This window comes from Pelodiscus sinensis, chromosome 20, assembly GCF_052426305.1.
Source record: "Pelodiscus sinensis isolate ZL-2025 chromosome 20, ASM5242630v1, whole genome shotgun sequence".
In the NCBI taxonomy this organism is placed as follows: domain Eukaryota; kingdom Metazoa; phylum Chordata; order Testudines; family Trionychidae; genus Pelodiscus; species Pelodiscus sinensis.
Genome location: NC_143071.1, coordinates 20,985,367 through 21,004,939, shown reverse-complemented (window position 1 = coordinate 21,004,939; position 19,573 = coordinate 20,985,367). Strand labels below are relative to the sequence as shown.

At 45.0% G+C, this 19,573-nt stretch overlaps 1 protein-coding gene across 1 annotated transcript; it reads left to right on the top strand.

The window, feature by feature from the left end:
- Positions 1-87: 87 nt before the first annotated feature.
- Positions 88-19,225, top strand: JMJD6 (jumonji domain containing 6, arginine demethylase and lysine hydroxylase). Its single transcript, XM_075903583.2, has 7 exons — positions 88-434; positions 3,957-4,345; positions 6,349-6,635; positions 9,919-10,054; positions 11,319-11,457; positions 13,103-13,230; positions 14,907-19,225. The coding sequence occupies exons 1-7, from the start codon at positions 306-308 to the stop codon at positions 14,941-14,943; spliced, it is 1,245 nt and encodes a 414-aa protein (XP_075759698.1). The 5' UTR covers positions 88-305; the 3' UTR covers positions 14,944-19,225.
- Positions 19,226-19,573: the final 348 nt, after the last annotated feature.

Sequence of the window (19,573 nt, the reverse complement as noted above, 5' to 3'; positions counted from 1 at the left end):
GGATGGGCAGGACGCGGGGCGGGAGAGAAGGCACTGGCCAATAGGATGGCGCCGCGGCGCTCGTGGGCGGGCCGCCGTCTTGCTGAGGTAGAGGTAGCGGCAGGGGTGAAATTTCTCGAAGTCCTTAGGCCGCGGAGGGGCCCTTGGGCTCAGTCCGAGACCGGAGCCGGCGGCGGGCCGGGATTCCCTAGCGACGCCGGCGGCATCCGCAGCGGGTCCTGGGGCCTGGAACGGAGGCAGCTGTCGGGGCCCGTCCGGGAGCGGAGGAGGTGGCGGGCCCCGGCCCCGGCCCCGGGTCGCCGAGCATGAACCACAAGAGCAAGAAGCGCATCCGGGAGGCGAAGCGCAGCGCCCGGCCCGAGCTGAAGGAGTCGCTGGACTGGACCCGCCATAACTACTGCGAGTCCTTCCCGCTGAGCCCCGCGGCCTGCACGGTACGGAGCGGGCGGGAGAGCACGCGCTCGGCTCCTGCCAGACCCGAGCCGGGAGGGGAGAGAACGGCCGGGCCAGGGGCGGGCTCCTTGGCAAGCGTGACCTGGGCATTAGGGATGTTCGACAGCCAATGCGCTCCGGCCCCCTTCCCCGGGAGCGCCCTGCACCACTGCTTCTGATACAGTGTGGGGTGGCGGAGCCCCTCTGGGGGGCAATCAGAATAGAGTGATCTCAGTCCACGGGGTGCTCGGTACCCCGGGGACAGAGCCTGCCTTGTGGCAGCCTCCCCTGCCTTCGTCTGCCCCTACTGCCTCTGGTAGAGGCAGCAGCATGAGGGGAGACAGGCAGCACCGCAGAGCCGGTGCTGGGGAAGCCACCTTTTAAGCTGTCTCCCCTCGGCACTGGCTTGTGCTCCCTAGTCCTCCTTGCTGCCTCTGATAGAGAGGCAGGCAGCAGGAGGTGGGAATGTGAGTGGTCGACGAGATTAACCGAAAAACCCCACAGGCATGGGGCTGGAGCGTCTCTGGGGAAGCTAGGAGACTCTCTTGATTGCCCCACCTATAAAAAGGGCTGGGGCAGTGGGGCTTTGTAGTTCCCTAAAAGCAAGAGGCTGGCTTGGGAGAGCAGCATGGTGCTGTGCCATTGTCCTCTGTAGCCAGCAAATTATTCACAGTTAGAGGTGCTGCTGGTACTTCACAAGCATCTAAGAAGTGGCTACGACACCTAGGCCCAAGGAACTTTAGTTTAAACTGGATCAAACAAGAGGGCAAAGACTGACCAAATCATGGAAAAGGGTTGGTATGCATCTCATGTCCTTCTTAATAGAAGTAACTTCCTCCTTACCTTGAGGAAAAAGGAGGAGGGAGTGCCTCCTGCTGCTCTTCAGTGAACCCTAGGATTCAGGTCTGATGGAGCTCTCCCTTTCCTGGAAGCTCCTCAGGCACATTTTTGATGGAGTATGGAAGAATGTGGTGGTAGGAGCTGTAGATAATGGGCAGTAAGTGGGTTAAAGGAAGGGAAAATGCTTGTAAATAGAAAAGTGCTATTGTCACCTGGTTAATGCTCTCGTGCAGCATGATTTTTTTACTCCTACAGCATTGAAATAGGTGATCGAAAGAGTGTGGGAAGTTCATAGAAACATCTGAGGAAGACCTGAAGGGGAGACTTGAAGGGTGGAGGGCGGAGGGGGGGAAGTACTAAAACCGTGATTGTTGACAAGGGACTTGGGAAAACCTCTGGGTGCCTATAGTTGGTGTGTATTTTTACTCTGCACAGGCATGCCCACTTAATTCAAAGGTAGCTTCCAAATCTCTTCTCCATGGCCTCGAGGAGGATGAAATAGATATCTCACATCATAACTAACAGAGTAAAATTCTGTGCAGGGGTAACTTTTTGCCAGGCTTCAGGCTATGGCTTTCCTCATCCTTTGTGAATCTTGGGTCACCTCTACCGTGAAGAGCATTAAGCAAAATTTAAATATGCTCATGTATGTTTCTTATGTTATTAGTAATGTACATAGGAGCAGGGACAGAGGCTTAGTACAGTTGGGTCCAACACCACAGTATTGTGCAGGGAAGGCTAAAATTGCATGCAGTATGCCTAATATCTCCATGTCCTCTAGATTTGAATACAAGTGTAGGGCTAGCTCATGTAAATTTATCAGCTGCCTCTTGGGCCTGGCCTACACTTACAATTAGGGTGACATAGCTACAGCACTCAGGGGTGTAAAGAACAGTTAGACGTAGCTAGGTTGACAGAAGAATGCTTCCCTCAACCTAGCTGTCGCTGTTTGGGAATCTTAATGACCTACAGCAATAGAAAAACCTGTTCTGTCTAAGGATGTTAGATATTGTGTAACTGAATTGTCATAACATTCATCAAATTTTAATGGTTACACGATTATTTGATAGTCCCCAGAGGTGGGGCCGGCAGTCACTGTGCTCCCAGCCTCACTCCCATGGAACTGCCTACTTTACCCTCCCCCCCCCTCCACACACAGCAGCCCCTGTCTGCAGGGGGCCCGAACCTCCTGTGGACAGAGGATGCTTCAGCATCCCATGGAGCAGCCTCTGTCCGTGGTGAGCCTGAGCTGGCTGCGGACAGAGGCTGTTCCACAGCAGACTCCTCTGCCTTCCCTCCCTCCCCCCTGCCTCTGATAAAGTCAGTAGCCCAGGGTGGGGGCAGGTGGAGTTGGTGCTCGAGGGGAGCTGTCTATGTGTATCCGCTCCCTCTTGCCTCCTCATGCTGCTGCCTCTGATAGCAGCAAGAGCCAATATGCACGGGGAGCTAGCTTGAAACTTGCTTCCCGCATGTACTAGGGATGTGATGTGAAAGACTAGTCGACTATCTGATAAACAAATACTTATCAAGATAGTTGACAGGCTGGTTAACTAGTTCCCCCCTCCCTCTATCTGAAAGAGGCAGCAAGGGTGGGGGAAAAGGAGGTGGAACTTCAAAGTGGTAGCTCTGCTTGGAGCCTGGGGCCAGACGCCGGGCTCCATGCAGCACTGCTGCTTTGAAATACCATGTGCAGCCCGATGCTGGGCTCCTCACAGTGTTTCAAAGCAGTAGTGCTGCGTCCTCAGCACTGCCACTTTGAGATGCTGCTAGGAACCTGACATTGGGCTTCCCGCAGCATTTCAAAGTGGCAGAGCCATGTGGAGCCTGGGGTCAGCGGGGGAGTCTCCAGCTGACCCCGAGTGCCTTGCGGCACTTTAGCCTTTGAAGTATAGCAACAGCCCTAGGGAGGCACTCTATCGACTAATCGAATAGTCGATGCAAATGCATTGCCAATTGATTAGTTGGTATTTAACATCCTTAATGTGTACCAGCTCCTGCCTTCCCCGCCCTCACCCTTCTGTACTACTGCCTCTCTATGAGAAGCAGCAGCGCAGGGGAGTGAGGAGGTGGCAGCTCCATAGGATCCAGTGCTTGTGGGGAGCCAGCTTAAAAGCTGGCTCCTCACGGGCACCAGATTCCACCTTCCCCTCTTCCCCTCGCTGCCTCTGATATAGAGTGGGAGGGGGAGTGCATGTAGTCAACAAGATTAACCAATAAACCCAGGCTTATCAGTTAATCGCGCAGTCATCTATATCAGCGGTGCGCAACCCGTGACCCTTGGGGGTTGCAGCCATTTTCCAGGGGGAGTCGCAGCGCTTAGATCCAGTCTGTCCGGCATTTTGTTTTCCCAGCTAGGTGCCCCATGTACATGCGGGGGAAGTGACAGGGGAGCAGACCTGTGCTTTAAATTAAAGGGACTGCAACAAAATGTTCCCAGCATTTGTTTTTTTTCTCAACAGAAATTTTCCTGGCTCTGGGGGTCGTGAATGAAAAAAGGTTGAGCACTACTGGTCTAGATGTTGACATCCTTAGTCTGTTCCTGTAGGAAATGACTACACTGTGTTACTAGGGCTGTAGTGCAGACATAACCTTAGACACCAATTTTTAGAAACTTGGCCTGTGATGATTAGGATAGTTTGTAGTTCACTGAAGTTCTCCTTCCCAACTACTCCTTTATTTTACAGGATAATGTGGAAAGGGCAGATGCCCTCCACTTATCGGTGGAAGAATTTGTTGAGCGATATGAAAAGCCTTATAAGCCTGTAGTCCTGTTGAATGCTCAGATGGGCTGGTCTGCCCAAGAGAAGTGGACTCTAGAACGCTTGAAGCGCAAGTACAGAAACCAGAAGTTCAAGTGTGGTGAGGACAATGATGGGTACTCTGTGAAGATGAAGATGAAATATTACATAGAGTATATGGAGACTACACGTGATGACAGTCCCCTCTACATCTTTGACAGCAGCTATGGAGAGCACCCTAAGCGCAGGAAACTCCTGGAAGACTACAAAGTACCCAAGTTTTTCACCGATGACCTTTTCCAGTATGCAGGAGAGAAACGTAGACCACCGTATAGGTACAATATCCATAGGGTGGGGATGGGATGGGTATTCCAGTTTCTTCTGTTGGTTGCTCACAAGCAACCTACTTTTTTTTAAATTAATTTCCATGTTACTTTGATTGCAAGTATCTAACTTAGATAGGGCCACAATAAGGTGGGTGCATAATTGGCTGGATAACTGTAGTCAGAGAGTTGTTGTTAACGGTGCTAAATCCTGCTGGAAAGGGATAACAAGTGGAGTTCCGCAAGGGTCTGTTTTGGGACCCGTACTGTTCCATATCTTCATCAATTATGTAGATATTGGGATAGAGAGTACGCTTATTAAGTTTGCAGATGATACCAAACTGGGTGGGGTTGCAAATTCTTTGGAGGATAGGGACATAATTCAAAATGACCTTAGCAAGTTAGAGAAATGGTCAGAGGTAAACAGGATGAGGTTTAATAAAGAGAAATGCAAAGTGCTCCACTTAGGAAGGAACAATCAGTTCCATACATACAAGATGGGAAGTGACTGTCTAGGAAGGAGCATGGCGGAAAGGGATCTAGGGGTCATAGTGGACCACAAATTGAATATGAATCAACAGTGTGATGCTGCTGCAAAAAAAGCAAATATGATTCTAGGTTGTATCAACAGGTGTGTTGTAAGCAAAACTCGTGAAGTCATTCTGCCGCTCTACTCTGCACTAGTTAGGCCTCAGCTGGAGTACTGTGTCCAGTTCTGGGCGCCACATTTCAAGAAAGATGTGGAGAAATTGGAAAGGGTACAGAGAAGAGCGACAAGAATGATTAAAGGTCTAGAGAACATGACCTATGAAGCCAGGCTTCATGAACTGGGCTTGTTTAGTTTGGAAAAAAGAAGATTAAGGGGGGACATGATAGCGGTTTTCAAATATCTAAAAGGGTGTCACAAGGAGGAAGGAGAAAATTTGTTCCTCTTGGTTTCTGAGGACAGGACAAGGAGTAATGGGCTTAAAGTGCAGCAGGGGAGGTTTAGATTGGACATTAGGAAAAAATTCCTAACTGTCAGGGTGGTCAAATATTGGAATAAATTGCCAAGGGAGGTGGTGGAATCTCCCTCTCTGGAGATATTTAAGAACAGGTTAGATAGACATCTGTCAGGGATGGTGTAGACGGAGCTTGGTCCCGCCTTGAGGGCGGGGGGCTGGACTCGACCTCTCGAGGTCCCTTCCAGTCCTATGATTCTATGAAAGATTATCCTACAAATACAAAATTGAGAGGATTAGAGAAAATTGAGAGAAAGGACTCATGGGTTCTGTTACCAGCTCGTGGAACAGGTTTGCTATGTGACATTACACAAGTTGCTCTGTGCCACTGTTTCCTCATCTGTAAATTGAGAAGAATGGCTAAGTTAGAGCCGTGTTGTATGCTGTAAAATGCCTTCAAATTTTCAAATTGTTACTCCGGTCAAGTTTACTATTAGACTTTCAGTGAGATTTTGGTTGTGCTTAAGTTAGGCAAAAACATTATGCACCTTTTCCTGCAGTATTAAAATAAACAATCACTATAGTCATGCTTTACTGCCAACTCTGCTTCTGGTGCGCAAGCAGAAGTATATAAAGATCCATGTTAATTTCAAGGGCAGGTTAAAATGGAAGAAACATGCTTGCTTAACCAAACGGAAAGTTACCTAAAAGAGTGTTACAAGGAGGAGAGAGAAAAATTGTTCTCTTTGGCCTCTGAGGATAGGACAAGTAGCAATGGGCTTAAACTTCAGCAAGGGAGGTTTAGGTTGGACATTAGGAAAAACTGTCAGGGTGGTTAAACACTGGAATAAGATGCCTAGGGAGGTTGTGGAATCTGCATCTTTGGAGATATTTAAGAGCAAGTTACATAGACATCTATCAAGGATGATCTAGATGGTGCTTGTTCCTGCCGTGAGGGCAGGGGACTGGACTTGATGACCTCTCAAGATCTCTTCCAGTTCTAGTGTTCTATGATTCTAGAAGAAAGCAATTATTTCTTGTAATGCTCCTGGATGTTTTTTCTCCCATGTGCAGATGGTTTGTAATGGGCCCACCCCGATCAGGAACAGGAATTCATATTGATCCTCTGGGCACCAGTGCTTGGAATGCCTTAGTTCATGGACATAAGCGCTGGTGCCTCTTCCCTACCAGTACTCCCAGAGAGTTGATCAAAGTGACACGGGAAGAAGGAGGGAATCAACAAGATGAAGCCATCACTTGGTTCAGTATCATATACCCTAGGACACAGCTCCCTACCTGGCCTCCTGAATTTAAACCCCTGGAAATTGTGCAGAAACCAGGCGAGACCGTCTTTGTGCCAGGTATGTGTGACTGTCTCCAATATAAATCTGAGGTAGCATGAGAGAACACATATTTAGATGTATCCTTGTTGAGAGAGAATCCAAGCTTGTTCACGTGGCCCTCATTCTCAAAAACTGAATTCTATAGAACATTGTTCCAAACCATTTTGTGCTGCGCTCTGAATATCCAAAACGTAAGTACCATGCATGGTCCCCTGTTACAAGGAATTGATGGCATAACAAGTGGAACGTAGCACACTACATGTTATAGGGATGTTAGTGTATAGTTGAGTAAACGATTAATCCATAAGCCGGAGCACACTGGTTCTTGGCTCTGCCCCCCAATATTATCAGTTACACTATCGAATAGCTGTATAACTGATAATATTTATGCAATTACGTGACTATTCAATTATACAATTTCTAACATCCGTAATGTTGGATGTCTCGGGAAGTGATCCTGAGCTAAACTGTACAGCAGGGGTTCCCAAACTTTTAAACACGGGGACCAGTAAATCCATTCACAAGTTTTTGGAGGACCAGTAATATTTATTTGCATATAAAATGTCTGGTATTTTCTAATTAGGTAAGTTTTATTATAATTAAGTGTATCAGTCCATAGCTGCGAACTGCCTGGATAGTAGATCACGCTGCCTGAGTGTCTACCTGCCAGGCAGTTCGCAACTACTCAAGGGAGGGTATGTTGGGGGTGGAGGGTGGATGGAATCCGCAGGCAGACTCACTCCTCTGCCAGGGTCTGTAGGGTCTGCATGTGCCCAGGTCAGTCCCGCTGCCCCCAACCCTTCTGCCTGGCGGCCGGTTCTCCCTTCCCCACCTGCCGCCACCTCCTCCTAGCCTGCCCCACTCTGCTCCCCTACTGGCAGCCACACTGAGGCCTGTTATTTTTTTCCCATGGCCCAGTACCCTAGTTTGGGAAACGCTGCTATACAGTGAGGAAGTAAAGCATGGAAGACCAGAGATCTTTTTGAAGACCGTAACTTTCTCTTATTCTCCCTTGCTGTTGCTGACAGCATAACAAATGACAGGAGGTATGAGGAAAGAGTCATGCAAAGGTGCAGACAGACACTATCCATCTACTTCAATCCATGACTTAAATTTCAAATGCAAGGTTATGTTGTAGCTTCTAAAAGTTTCTCTATTAAAAGGGCATAACATTTTTATGAAATTGATGCAGACCTATACCTCCTTTAATTGTGAGGGGAAGGAGTACATCTCTCTGATAGAGCAGGAGAATTTGACACCTGAATTCTAGTATTTTGTTCCTGACTTGGTATGTGACCTTGAGCAAATCCTTTATCTCCTCCTCTATGCTTGTCTACTTTTCAGCGAAATGGGGGTAGTATTTTCATGTTAGCAGTGTTTTATTTGGCACGTAATGTGTTTTTATTACTTCATTAAGAAGGCTTTTGAGCCGTGTGTGTGTATGTGTGTTTACACACACACACACACACACACACACACACACACACACACACACACACACACACACACACACAAATATGTTTCCTGTGGGATGACAGTGACGTAATGTGTCACTCTGCCTCCCGCAGCCCCTCCCTCAGCCACGTAGCCTCCCCCCTCCTCTGGTGTTCTGGGGAGCCATGCGGCCTCCCTCTTGCCCCACTCCATTCTGGGGGTGGTAGGAGTCTTGTGGCCTCTGGCTGGGCCCAGCCCAACCCCTCCACCCCAGCTGCTGGGGGGGGGCCTGGCCTTGCCTCGCCACACCACTCCCACCCCCAGTGGCCAAGGGAAGAGAGCCAGGGCTGCTGGGGAAGAGGGGAGAGCCAGGGATGGCCTGACCTCGCCCTCCCCTCCTCACTCCCCCAGCCTGCTGAGGCCTCAACCCGGCCCAGCCCCTCCACCCTTCCCTCCTCCCTCCCTCCCCACCTCACCGGCTGGGGAGACAGAGCTGGGGCTCCAAGGCTTGGGGAAAGGAGGGAGAGCAGGGGTTGCCCTTGCCTCAATTGCGCCCCCCCCCCCTTGCAATCGGGGAGAGAGCTGGGCTCAATGTGGTTCCGCCCATCCCTGGCAGCTGGAGGTAGGGGGAAGAACCAGGTCTGAGATGGCCTTGGAAGATCTGGGCCAGGGCAGCCTCAGCCCCGGGAGTTTCCCTGCTGAGAGGGGGTTGGTGAGTGTAGTGAGTAGGGGATGCAGCCCCCTAGTTTCCATTATAAATCCTGGCTTTATTCTTTTTTTTTTTTTTTTTTTTTTTTTTGAGATTGCGACATGATCATATGAACTTCAGTCTCTAATTTCACCACTTTATGGAAAAAAAACCTCTATTATAAAGAAGTAGTGAAACTCTTTAAGATGATAAACTCTCAAGGATGAAAATTGATCTGCAGTTAGACATTGGAGCTTTGTGCAGCTTGGGTTACTATGGCATTTGCAGTTAAGCAAGCTGTCAGTTGCCAGACAGCCAAATGCCACTTAATCAAAAATGAAGATTTGACTTGGGAGTATGCTGGAAGGTTCTCTCACTGGACTTGAAGAATACTGTACTGAGCCAAGGGATTACAGTTTTTAATAGGGGCTTAGTCCAGGGGGAATTCTGAAATAAGAGAATTAGGAAAACAGCCTGCAGGCAGCCTTCTGTATATTGCTTTAGCTGAGTATGTGTGAAAGCTGTCACTCTACAGGGAAGATGTCAGAATGTCACACCTTCATACTTCCACAATCAGGATCCAGACACTCAAAAGAAAAACAAAACATTTAAATCCCTAAAATGAGCAGTTGAATTAACTGATTACATACTATTTTATTGTACTATAAATGTATTGGTGAAACTTTTTACAAGGATTGGTAACTTTCTTAACACGATAGTTATGAATTTATTTATTTATTTATATATATATATATACACACAGACACACACACACATTCATAACAAGAGAAAGTTCTTAACATTCATGCAACCCCACCTCCATAATGTGGGCTCTATTAGCTATTGCTGATTCTGTCTCAAAAGAGAGGATATTTCAGTGGTTAGGACCCTGTCCTGGGACTTAGATCTGAACTTGATTCTTTCTGCTTAGCCACAGACACCTTGTTTGACTTGAGGTAGCCTCTTAATCTCTCAGTGCCTCAGATTCTCATCTGTAATATAATAACACTAGGGTTTGTTGAAGCAAATTTGAGGGCAAACGCATTAAAGACTGCAAGATGCTCAGATACTGTGGCAATGGGGACCATATAAGTACCTTAGCTAGATGTATCTACAATACTTTAGCTAAACAGTATAAGAAAGTATATTTAAAAGTTGCTCTTGCATTGCATTTTGTAGGTGGCTGGTGGCACGTAGTTCTCAATCTCGATACAACCATTGCTATCACACAGAACTTTGCCAGCTGTACCAACTTCCCAGTGGTATGGCACAAGACAGTAAGAGGAAGGCCAAAATTATCAAGGAAGTGGTACAGGTAATGGTGCAGAACATTCTGTTCATATTTCTAATTTCCACGCAGTTGAAGTGATAGTCCAAACATTTTCTTTCAAAACAAGATATGCAGCTGGTGTAACACTAACAGTACATACTCACGTACGACTTTCCTAGGGGAAAACACAAGTTTTCTAACCTATGTCTTGCTTTTTACAGCAACTTTTCTCAGCTCTTTCCTCTGTGCACGTAGTCTTGCTACCTGGGGAAGGCTCTGATACAAAGATTTCACCTTTTGCATGGCTGAGTTGATGAGTTAAATGACATGCATGAAACTAAGGATCCAAGCATGATAAAATGTAGAGGCAGTAGGTCATTAAACTAATGCTCTAAGTCAGGGATTCTTAGCATGTGGTATGTGTTCCGCTGGTGCTATGTGACCTTGACGTTCCGTTAGTTAGTTCAGTTTTTTTTAAGCAGGTGCTAGATGAACCGATATGCTGGGATTTGCTGCTTTAAGCTTTTAAGGGGAATTTAGGATCAGTGAAAGGATTTATGTTAGTGGGCATGGAGATGGGAGTCCTCTATTCCCTAGAAAGGATGTGTCTTTTCTCCTGATCTGCAGAGATTACTACTGTGGTGAGAATATCTCTTCCCATTCAAACTGGTCTTTGGCTAATTGTGATGGTGGTTCTTCTGACATTGACACTGCTCTTGTGGGAACTGCTGAGATTCAGTTTAACTAGTCATAAATTAGCAACAACTTTAGTGATAGAAAGCTCATCACCTATTAAACCATCTTGTTAGTCTTTAAAGTGCTACACAGTCCTGTTTTTTGTTTCAACAACTTTGGGTCACTTTTGAAGTGGCTATTGTTTATCCATGTAATCTGGAAGTGAAAGGTTTCATATGTTTTTTTAATATATATTTCTAGTGCTTTCCAGTGTCCAAATCCTAGTATCTTATGGAAATGTTTAAATTAGTTCTCTTTCTCACCAATAGCCTCTGAATACAAGCACAGTTTATTCTGTTTTTAAAGGTAACTCTGTTGTTGCTACTAATTCCGTTCTCCCTTCAGGAGGACCTTAGAAATGTTAATGTCCTCTCTTTTGATTTTCTGTATTAAAATATTAAATTGAGAGTAAAATAACAATGAAAACTATAAAAAGCCATAAGAACTAGAGTGCATAAAGTTGCACAATGCTAGGGGATGTATTAACATGCTGGTGTAAATTAAAATCACACTGCACCCATTCAGTTGTTTCTCAGTATGTGTTCTAAACGCTAATCATGATTATTGTATTTAGGATCCTAAAACAGGAGCATCCTGAACTGGCAGTATTGGCTGATTCAGTTGATCTACAGGAATCAACAGGAATCGCTTCTGATAGTTCCAGTGATTCCTCTAGTTCCTCTAGCTCCAGCTCCTCGGACTCTGATTCAGAGGTAAGGATTGCTGGTGCAGATGATTCTTCTCTCATGAACTACACTACTCTTTTCAATCACTATCAAAAGAGTTGTATCTGTTTGTACATATTTTTACAAAAAACAACAATCTTCCTGATTCTCAACTCTCAGGTGAATTTGAAGATAAAAGCTGAATAAATGTTAGACTACAGTGTGAAATCTTAAACTGCAGAGGATAATTGTGTGCAAGTATAAAGGGTCTTGATGACAGCTTTAGTCTTTTGTGAGGGGTGACCCATTTCAAAACAAGTTTGGCTTTGAGATGTTCCTGATTCTCTTTGCTACCCAAACTTTTTATGCTCTGTATACTTGGTTTGGAGGGGAAAAAAAAAAAAAGGCAGCACAATCTTCTAATGGTTCCTCTGATTTCCCATTTTTGTTTTGGCATCCAGCTCCTTGCAGATCTTACCTTTTAAGTCATATGGATATGCTCCAACTTCTTTGGGGCCTTGTCTCACCCATGAGAAGGGACTCATATAGGACCTGCCTCCTCTCCAGTTCTGTTTGGTCCCTTATTCCACACACTCTTCACGTTCTGATACCTGGAAACACCCTTCTCATTTTCTTTCCCATCCTTCACAGTATTGCCCTGCCACTGAATAGCTATATTTATTAATTGACTCTTACTGTATCTTATAACCAATTCTCTCAGGTGTTCAGAGAAACCTGAATGAGAAAATGCTTAAAAATTCTTAGTGGGAGAGAGGTGAGTTTGAGTTGCCACCAACCTTTGCAGCCTTTGAGAAAATTTGTCTGGCTTGTACTTGCACAGAACCTTTTAACTGTGGCTTTTTATTCATTTTATGAACTTCTGTGTTGCCTTAAATAGACAAGTAAAATTGTCCTTATTGTCTGATGGGGAACAAGGGCACAGAGCTAGTGCCAAGGTTTTTGTTTTTTGGGGTTTTTTTTGTTTTTTTTCCCCAGAAGTGACTAATTTTGTTTGCCCAACTTGAGACATCGTAAATGACTTGATTTACCAGAAAATGCTAACCACTCGGTATGACAATCTGGAGCCTTTGGATACTTGATTGGAGTACCTGAAAATCTTAGTCTAATTATAGTTGCAGTGAGTGGCAAGGCAGGGAACAGATCTAGAAGTTCTAGTTCTTAGTCCTTTTTATACAATAGAGTATGTTTGGAATAAAGTATACATGTTCTTCCCCAGAGCTTCATGATAACTTCTCTGGTGACTGTACAGGTTAAACCTCTCTAATCCAGCACCCTCTGAATCTGACCAAAGCTGAACCAAAGAATTTGCCAAATGGGAGGTTAGAATTGTTTAGCAGCATTGCTAACACTTCTTCTACTTACTGAACTCTGAAAAGACATTTAGGGGTAAACTAGAGCTAAGTAACAGCTCAAAACACTGAGCCAGGACTGGTGGCTGTAAACAAATTTGCTGGGACCATGGGAAACTTGGCCACACCCCTAATAAATGGACATCCGGAGAACTAAAATCACGCTGGACCATTGGTGTTGCCACACCAGAGAGTGCCAAGCTTGAGAGAGTCAACCTGCACTAGCACAGGTGTGGTTAACTGTTGGATCTTCTGATTTAATAACTGAATTCTTGTATTTTCCTGCATTGGTTTACTTTTATTTTGTCTGTCTCTGTATTTAGTGTGATTCTGGCTCTGAGACTGAAGGGATGACGCATAGGAGGAAAAAAAGGAGAACTTGCAGCATGATGGGTAATGGTGACACTACCTCTCAAGATGACTGTGTGAGCAAAGAACGCAGCTCCTCCAGGTGACCAGATGTGACAGCTCTGTTTTTTCAAAGCAAAAAATATTTTAAGGCACAGATGGCTGGGTTAGTTTAGGTTGTTCCATCATGCATGGGATGGAATAGAGGGGTGTAGAGGCTGAGGGGACTGCCTAGATTCTGAAACAGCTTGCCACTGGTGATAATCCTCTCCTCCACAATTCTAATTACTTTGGCCTGCTCTAAACAGGAACCTAAGATTTTTCTCTTCAAAAAAGAAAGTGCCAAGGAGAAATTTTACGTTATTTAATAAACCGTTTTAAAACTTTCTCCTCATTATTTTTTTGAATGTAGAAGGCATGCTTTGATTGATGGGGGAGGCCTTATGATTTGGGGAATACAGAATATCCGATTTTTGTGCCCATTGAGGAGCATAATTGTGTGATAAATTGGCAAGGAGAGGAATAACCAGCAGAGTACAAGGCTTGATCACCTGATTGTCTAACTGAAAAGCTTCAAGCAACTGTATACTTAGTTTTTCTTTCTTCACTGTTGCCAGATTACTTCTGCCTACTATTCAATTTTTGTAAGAATTAACAGATTATACAAACATCACTCTAAGGCCTTGTTTTAACACTTAAAAAAGGCTATGTCCAAGACTGAGATTTTAGCTGATTTGTGGAGGGAGACTCTTTAAATAAATGACAACAGACTTCCCTTGGTATGAATGTATTGGGAAAAGGTTCTTTCTCCCATCCATGGGCTCCAAGGTAAGAAAGATCAGAAAAATGTTAGGCATTTAGGAGATATTTACTACTAAAAATCTCTGGCAAAATGCTGGATTTAAATACCATCCTCCTCCTGATTCCCTTTGGTAAAACATACAAGTTAACCACACACCACCTCATATTAATTTATGCATCCTGTAATAATTCATCACAGACTTTGGGTTGCTCTGAATCTGTCTTGAGGTTGCAAGCTCTGTGATGAATTAGCAGGAAAGCACATAATCCCAGTCGGAGCAACCTTGCTTACCAGATATGGCCAATGTGCCTATGTAGGCCCTTGTCTGCTGTCTTGAGGTATACAGCTATCTAACTTTCAGTGACACAGCACTCAACTGAACCTCTATTATCTTTGAGTTGTATGCAGGTCCTATGGAGTTGAGTCCAAACACCAAGCTCTCCTTAAATGTTTGGAGTTGATGAACTAGTACATTCTTTCCCAGCTGAGGTTCTAATCCCACTCCCAATTTTCAGTCCTAGCAGACAGTTCTTACTTAAGGCTGAGAATAAGCAGCAGAAGGTAATGAACACAGGTCTCTTAGAAATTCAAGCTGTATTACAGAGCTCCATCCCTTTTGTTCAGTCTCTTGCAGTGAAAATGTTATTTTTAATATTTGATAAAGACTTTTATAAGTTAGCACCTTGTCCAAGAACCCTCTCTGTTTCCAAGATGTCTCTTCCAGACCTGCCTGTGTTGCAGCTCATGCTTGGCTTAATATCCTTAGGTGATACTCTAGTGCTGGCTGAGAGTTCTTCAGTTTTGATGAGGAATACAGTCAGTATAAGCAGAATTGTTTCTAAGCCTTGTCAAGCTTGTTGTCAGCTCTATAAAAAAAAAACCCTTAGTCCTTTCATTAACTAGCATGCTGCTGTCTTGCATTGTGTTATTGGAGGAAAGGTTATAGTCCTGACAGGCAGTTGTACTCTTTTTGACAGGATTAGGGACTCTTGCGGAAGCCGTGCTCATCCTTGAGACAACAAGAACCATCTAGAAGCATCTGCCACTTGAAGCTTCATTAACAGCCAGCTCTGTTCTACCCCATAGCTCCTATCTACAAATATGATCTTTCTCAAGTTTTCACCAGTTCTACTTTGATCCAAATTCCTATCTTCCATCATGTGCTGACTAAGGATGACTCTTTGCTAACTAATGGAGGGGGGCTCCCACGTCTGAATTATTGTGCAATGCTTAGTGCTCTTCTGTGCCCCCAAGTAAATGCACTAAATGACCTGAAAATAACCCAGCTCTGGGCAAGGACATGCCATGTTTCTTACAGTTCATGAGACTGGCAAGGAAAAGTCTGATACCTGCTTTTAAAGAACTGTTTTAAAACCAGAAGCTACATCCGGAAACCTACCCTGCTTTGATACTGTCATATGTTTATTTGTACTGATAAAACTAGGAAAGGATCTTGGTACCTTTTCTCTACACTGACATCCAGTGAATACGGTACTGGAATGCTGAAAGGGAGACAGACTCTGTTATGTATTCTGAACACTGAAGTGATTTCAAATGATGAGAAATGACTAACTGTTGGAAGCACCTTTTGTGGTCTTATTAATCTATGTACACTCGAAGCCAAAATAGCATAGTTACACCTTACCCAGCAATGATCATACTTACTTATGCTTAGTATTTGCCATGTTAAGTCTAAAAAGATGAACTGGCACTTGGGTGTAGTACTGGAGCTTGAAGGTACAAGAGGTGTGTGGTTTGCATAGTAGAAGTCGCTGTCTATCAAGCTACCCATGAACCTTAGCTGTAGGGGGAAAATAGTAAAGGAGGGGTGGGTATTTTGTGTTAAACATTTTAAAATAATATGTGATGCTTGGTTTCATACAGTGGTATTGTGCCAAGATAAACACTCATCCCCAAGCAGTCTACTGTGATGGTTGAGATTAATTTATCAGGACCTGTGCGTTAAAGCTTTCCCATAACCTGCTCCTAGCCACCTTAGGGGCTGTGCTTGGGAGGGGCAGAGAAATACCCATTTTTCTCTGATATGAACACTGCACCCAAAAGCCAGCTAATTGGGCTATCTCTCTTTGCACCCTCCTGAGCGCTAACTGATGAGGGATTTACTTCATTTCAGTCTTGCTGTTTGGGTGTGAGAACTGAAAATAGAGGGACATTGCACTCTCTGTCATAAGCGGTAATGCCTAGGCACTAAGATTTTCAGTCTGTGGGGCGCACCCTCTCAGGGGCTACAGAATAACATTCAGGTGGTTGCAGTTGGGGCCTGGACCAGTCCTCACAAGGGGTGGAGGAGCACTGTGCATCACAGCCCCCAGCTGCAGGCCTCGGTCCTCATCTGACAGTCCATTCCTGCCCTGCCCCACCCTTGGCCGCTTTACGCCTGTCTGTGGGTCCCCTCTCCCAAAGCTGGAGCCACAGCCTCACTGCCAGCTCTGGGTAGAGAAGAGAGGCCATGAGGTAAAAAGTTTTGGGACCACTGCACTAATGGCTGAATTTGCCAGACTTAACTGAATTATCTGTATGCAGTATATTAAAGTAGACCCCCTGAATGCTGTTTTTAATGTTGTCTTTTACTATTTATGATCCCTCTCCCATCTCAGGACAAGACACAATCTGTTGTAAAAGTGAGCCCTGCCTATCTTGGCTCATCAGCAATACAGACCCTCATTCCCAAGTCTCCTTTGTGCCAGTCACTTTTATGTAGCAGAGAAATGGAAGTGAGTTTGTGGGTGAGGCAAGTGGTGCATCAGTACATCTCTAAGCAGGAAATCAAGGGGTGCATTTGTGGCAGTGGGAAAACAACCATGCAGACTTTTTTCAAAACTGCTGCAGTCTTTCCTGCAGCAGACTCTACCTTAAGGCTGCTTGGATCTAAAGGCAGTTTTGTGTCAAAACCATCCTGCTTCCCTGGCCAAGGGGCACATTGGCAGCTTGCCCAAAGCCTGCTGCAGGCTACCTTCATAAAAATGGAGCAGGCTGAAAGCTTCTCTTAGAACAAATAGGGGGCTGTGATGGCTACAGGCTGAGGAGGGTATCCCCCTCCTAACAGTATGGGAATTACAAAGCTCTTAGGGCTGTGGTTTGGGCCATTGCCTGATTCAGAGGTCATTCTCTTGAGCAGCATGGTTACAGTAAAATATTAAGATGAAGTACAGCTGTATGAAAGAAATCTGATCCTGAGCCCTTGAAGTCTGACATGGGGAAACCAACCTGCCTCCCACTGCCAAGAAAGCTTCTCCTTTTCCAGCAATAGCACAGTCTGGTGCTCCAAAGTGCAGAGCACTTCTCCATGCCTATGAACAAATAGATCAGCAGTGTGACAATAAAGCTGTCAATTAAAACAAAAACAGTCTCCTTGTATTGAATGGTCTGTAACAGGGCTACTCAACTATGGAAGCCCCTGGGGCCACAATGATACTTGCAATACATGCCTAGGGCCGCAACTTAAGTGTGGTTGCACACACATGCAAATATATGCAAATACTACTTTCACACTTATGGGCATGAATACAAAAATTAAGGCAAGACTATACAATACACAGGCCCCATTTAAGTCAGTTCTGCTCATATTAATAAACTGCAATATTTAATTGATTTCCACCCATATGACAGCACTTGTAATGACTGTCCTGGAATTTAGCTGCTAAAATGCATATCAACCCAAACTGCACCTAAACCCAACCTACACCGTGGGCCGCATGTTGAATAGCCCTGGTCTGTAAGGTAACATTTGAAAATAGGTAATGTCAGCAACTGTAAATGACTTCCACAAAGCCATCCTTTGCCTCACCTGAGAAGTATTGGCTTTGTTCATGCAACCTGGTACAATGGCTGGGATTCTGAACTAGAGATACTCAGAAATGTTCATCGGAACAGGCTGACTCTGCATATTGGGTCTGATGAAAATTTTGTTGGGAAGGTTCCTTAACTATAGGATAGAATTTCTACTCAAAACTAGACACACAGACTCCGAATAGCCAAGGCATGCACCTGTGATGCAGGAGACCTAGAGTTTAGGTCTTTGCCTAAAAATTGGGACTTGAAACCTGAGTTTCCTGTATCCCTGGTGTGTCCTTAATCACATGCCTATAGCAGTAGGCAATTATCTGCTGAATAATTTATGATTTATACAAATTGGAACAGCTTCAACAGCAGAGAGCAAGAGAAAGGGATTGACTAGCCTGCTGGAATGTGAAATGCACCTCAATATTTTTGGTGAAACCGAATTCTCGTTTTCCAGCCAGCCTTACTTAGGACTGCTGGGTTGTCTTTTTAGGTCCACTGCTTCCATGCTTTGTGACCTTAGCCAAAGAGCTAAGGTGACCTCTCCTATGAAAGAATGGATATGTACCTTGCAGGGATGTTGTGAACTTTGGTTGAACTGATGTTTGTAAAACACTTTGGTCCTTCTGCAAAAGGTGTTACAAATGACTGAATATGGCTGAGCCCTTTTAAGCAGGTTGGACAATGCTTTCAAAATTAGCACTAGCTCCTCCCACTAACAAGTGCTGGGGTCACAAAGGTTCAGTGCTTCTGGGCACTTGGTCAGCGATGACTTCAGCAGTGCCCACTTAGTGAATTGTGCCAAATGTAGAAGTAGATTTCTTCGAACTCTGGGATAAAAAGGTATTGGTGCCTAAACTTGCTGAATTTGGATCCCAGATTTGCTACTGCATGTCAGCTTTGCTATCCTCTCTTTCCATTTAGTCAATCAACATCTGAGACCTGGGACTGTTTGTTTTGTGTTGTGGGTTTCCCTCTCCTCTCCTCCAACCCTCCCCCCCCCCCATTTAGCAGCTGATGTGAAACAGTTTTATCCCCTCTTCCCTTGCTCCAGGTTAAAGTAAGTGACTGGTGAAATCTTGTCTGAAATATAGCTACAGTTCATACTTTGCTAATTTCTTTGAAGATACCTGCTCCATATACATAGGGCAGGGGCAGCCTGTGGCTTCCCTTCCTCCTTTCTCTGTGATCAGATTAATGCCAGCTTCTCCCAACTGCTTCCTAGAAAGACGTCTTCTTGAATCCCTAGCCATCCTGTGGGGATAGATGGGTGGCACTGTGAAACCTCTGTGCTCACTGGACTTCCAGAGACAGTGCTGTGTGTTCCTCTTTGGAGGAGCAATGGAGCCTTCTGATTCATTTGACAGTTACAAGCCCTATCACTGCCACTAACTGCTTTTATCTGTCCTCTGCCAGGCAGAGCTGTGATGGTCTTAATTGTTTTGTCAAGATGACTGTTGCTTTTTATTTTAAATAAAATGATTATTTTGCATTACCCTATTTGTCACTTATTTCTTCATCTAGCAGTCTAGGAAACAGACATGTGTAGCAGGTGCTACTGTCCTTTACTGTGCTTTTGCAACAGACAGATTAGCTACAGTAGTAGTAACAAGGTGTCAGTCTCACTTGTATCCTAGAATCCCTGCTATTATCTATGCAGGAATTCTCAAACTCCTGGGATTGGGACCCCTCAGGGGTCATGAGATTGTGGCAGGGGTTGCAAGCTGTCAACATCCCCAGCAAACCCTGTTTTGCCTCCAGCATTTATAATGGTATTAAAACCCCTTTTCATATATTTAAAAGGTGGGGGACAGGTTGCACAAATGTTTATCTGGAAGGAGTT

Coding starts and splice junctions, on each gene's coding strand:
- JMJD6 (XM_075903583.2), top strand. CDS start 306: ATGAACCACAAGAGCAAGAAGCGCATCCGGGAGGCGAAGCGCAGCGCC. Junction 435..3,956: donor TGAGCCCCGCGGCCTGCACG/GTACGGAGCGGG, acceptor TTTATTTTACAG/GATAATGTGGAAAGGGCAGA. Junction 10,055..11,318: donor TTATCAAGGAAGTGGTACAG/GTAATGGTGCAG, acceptor TATTGTATTTAG/GATCCTAAAACAGGAGCATC.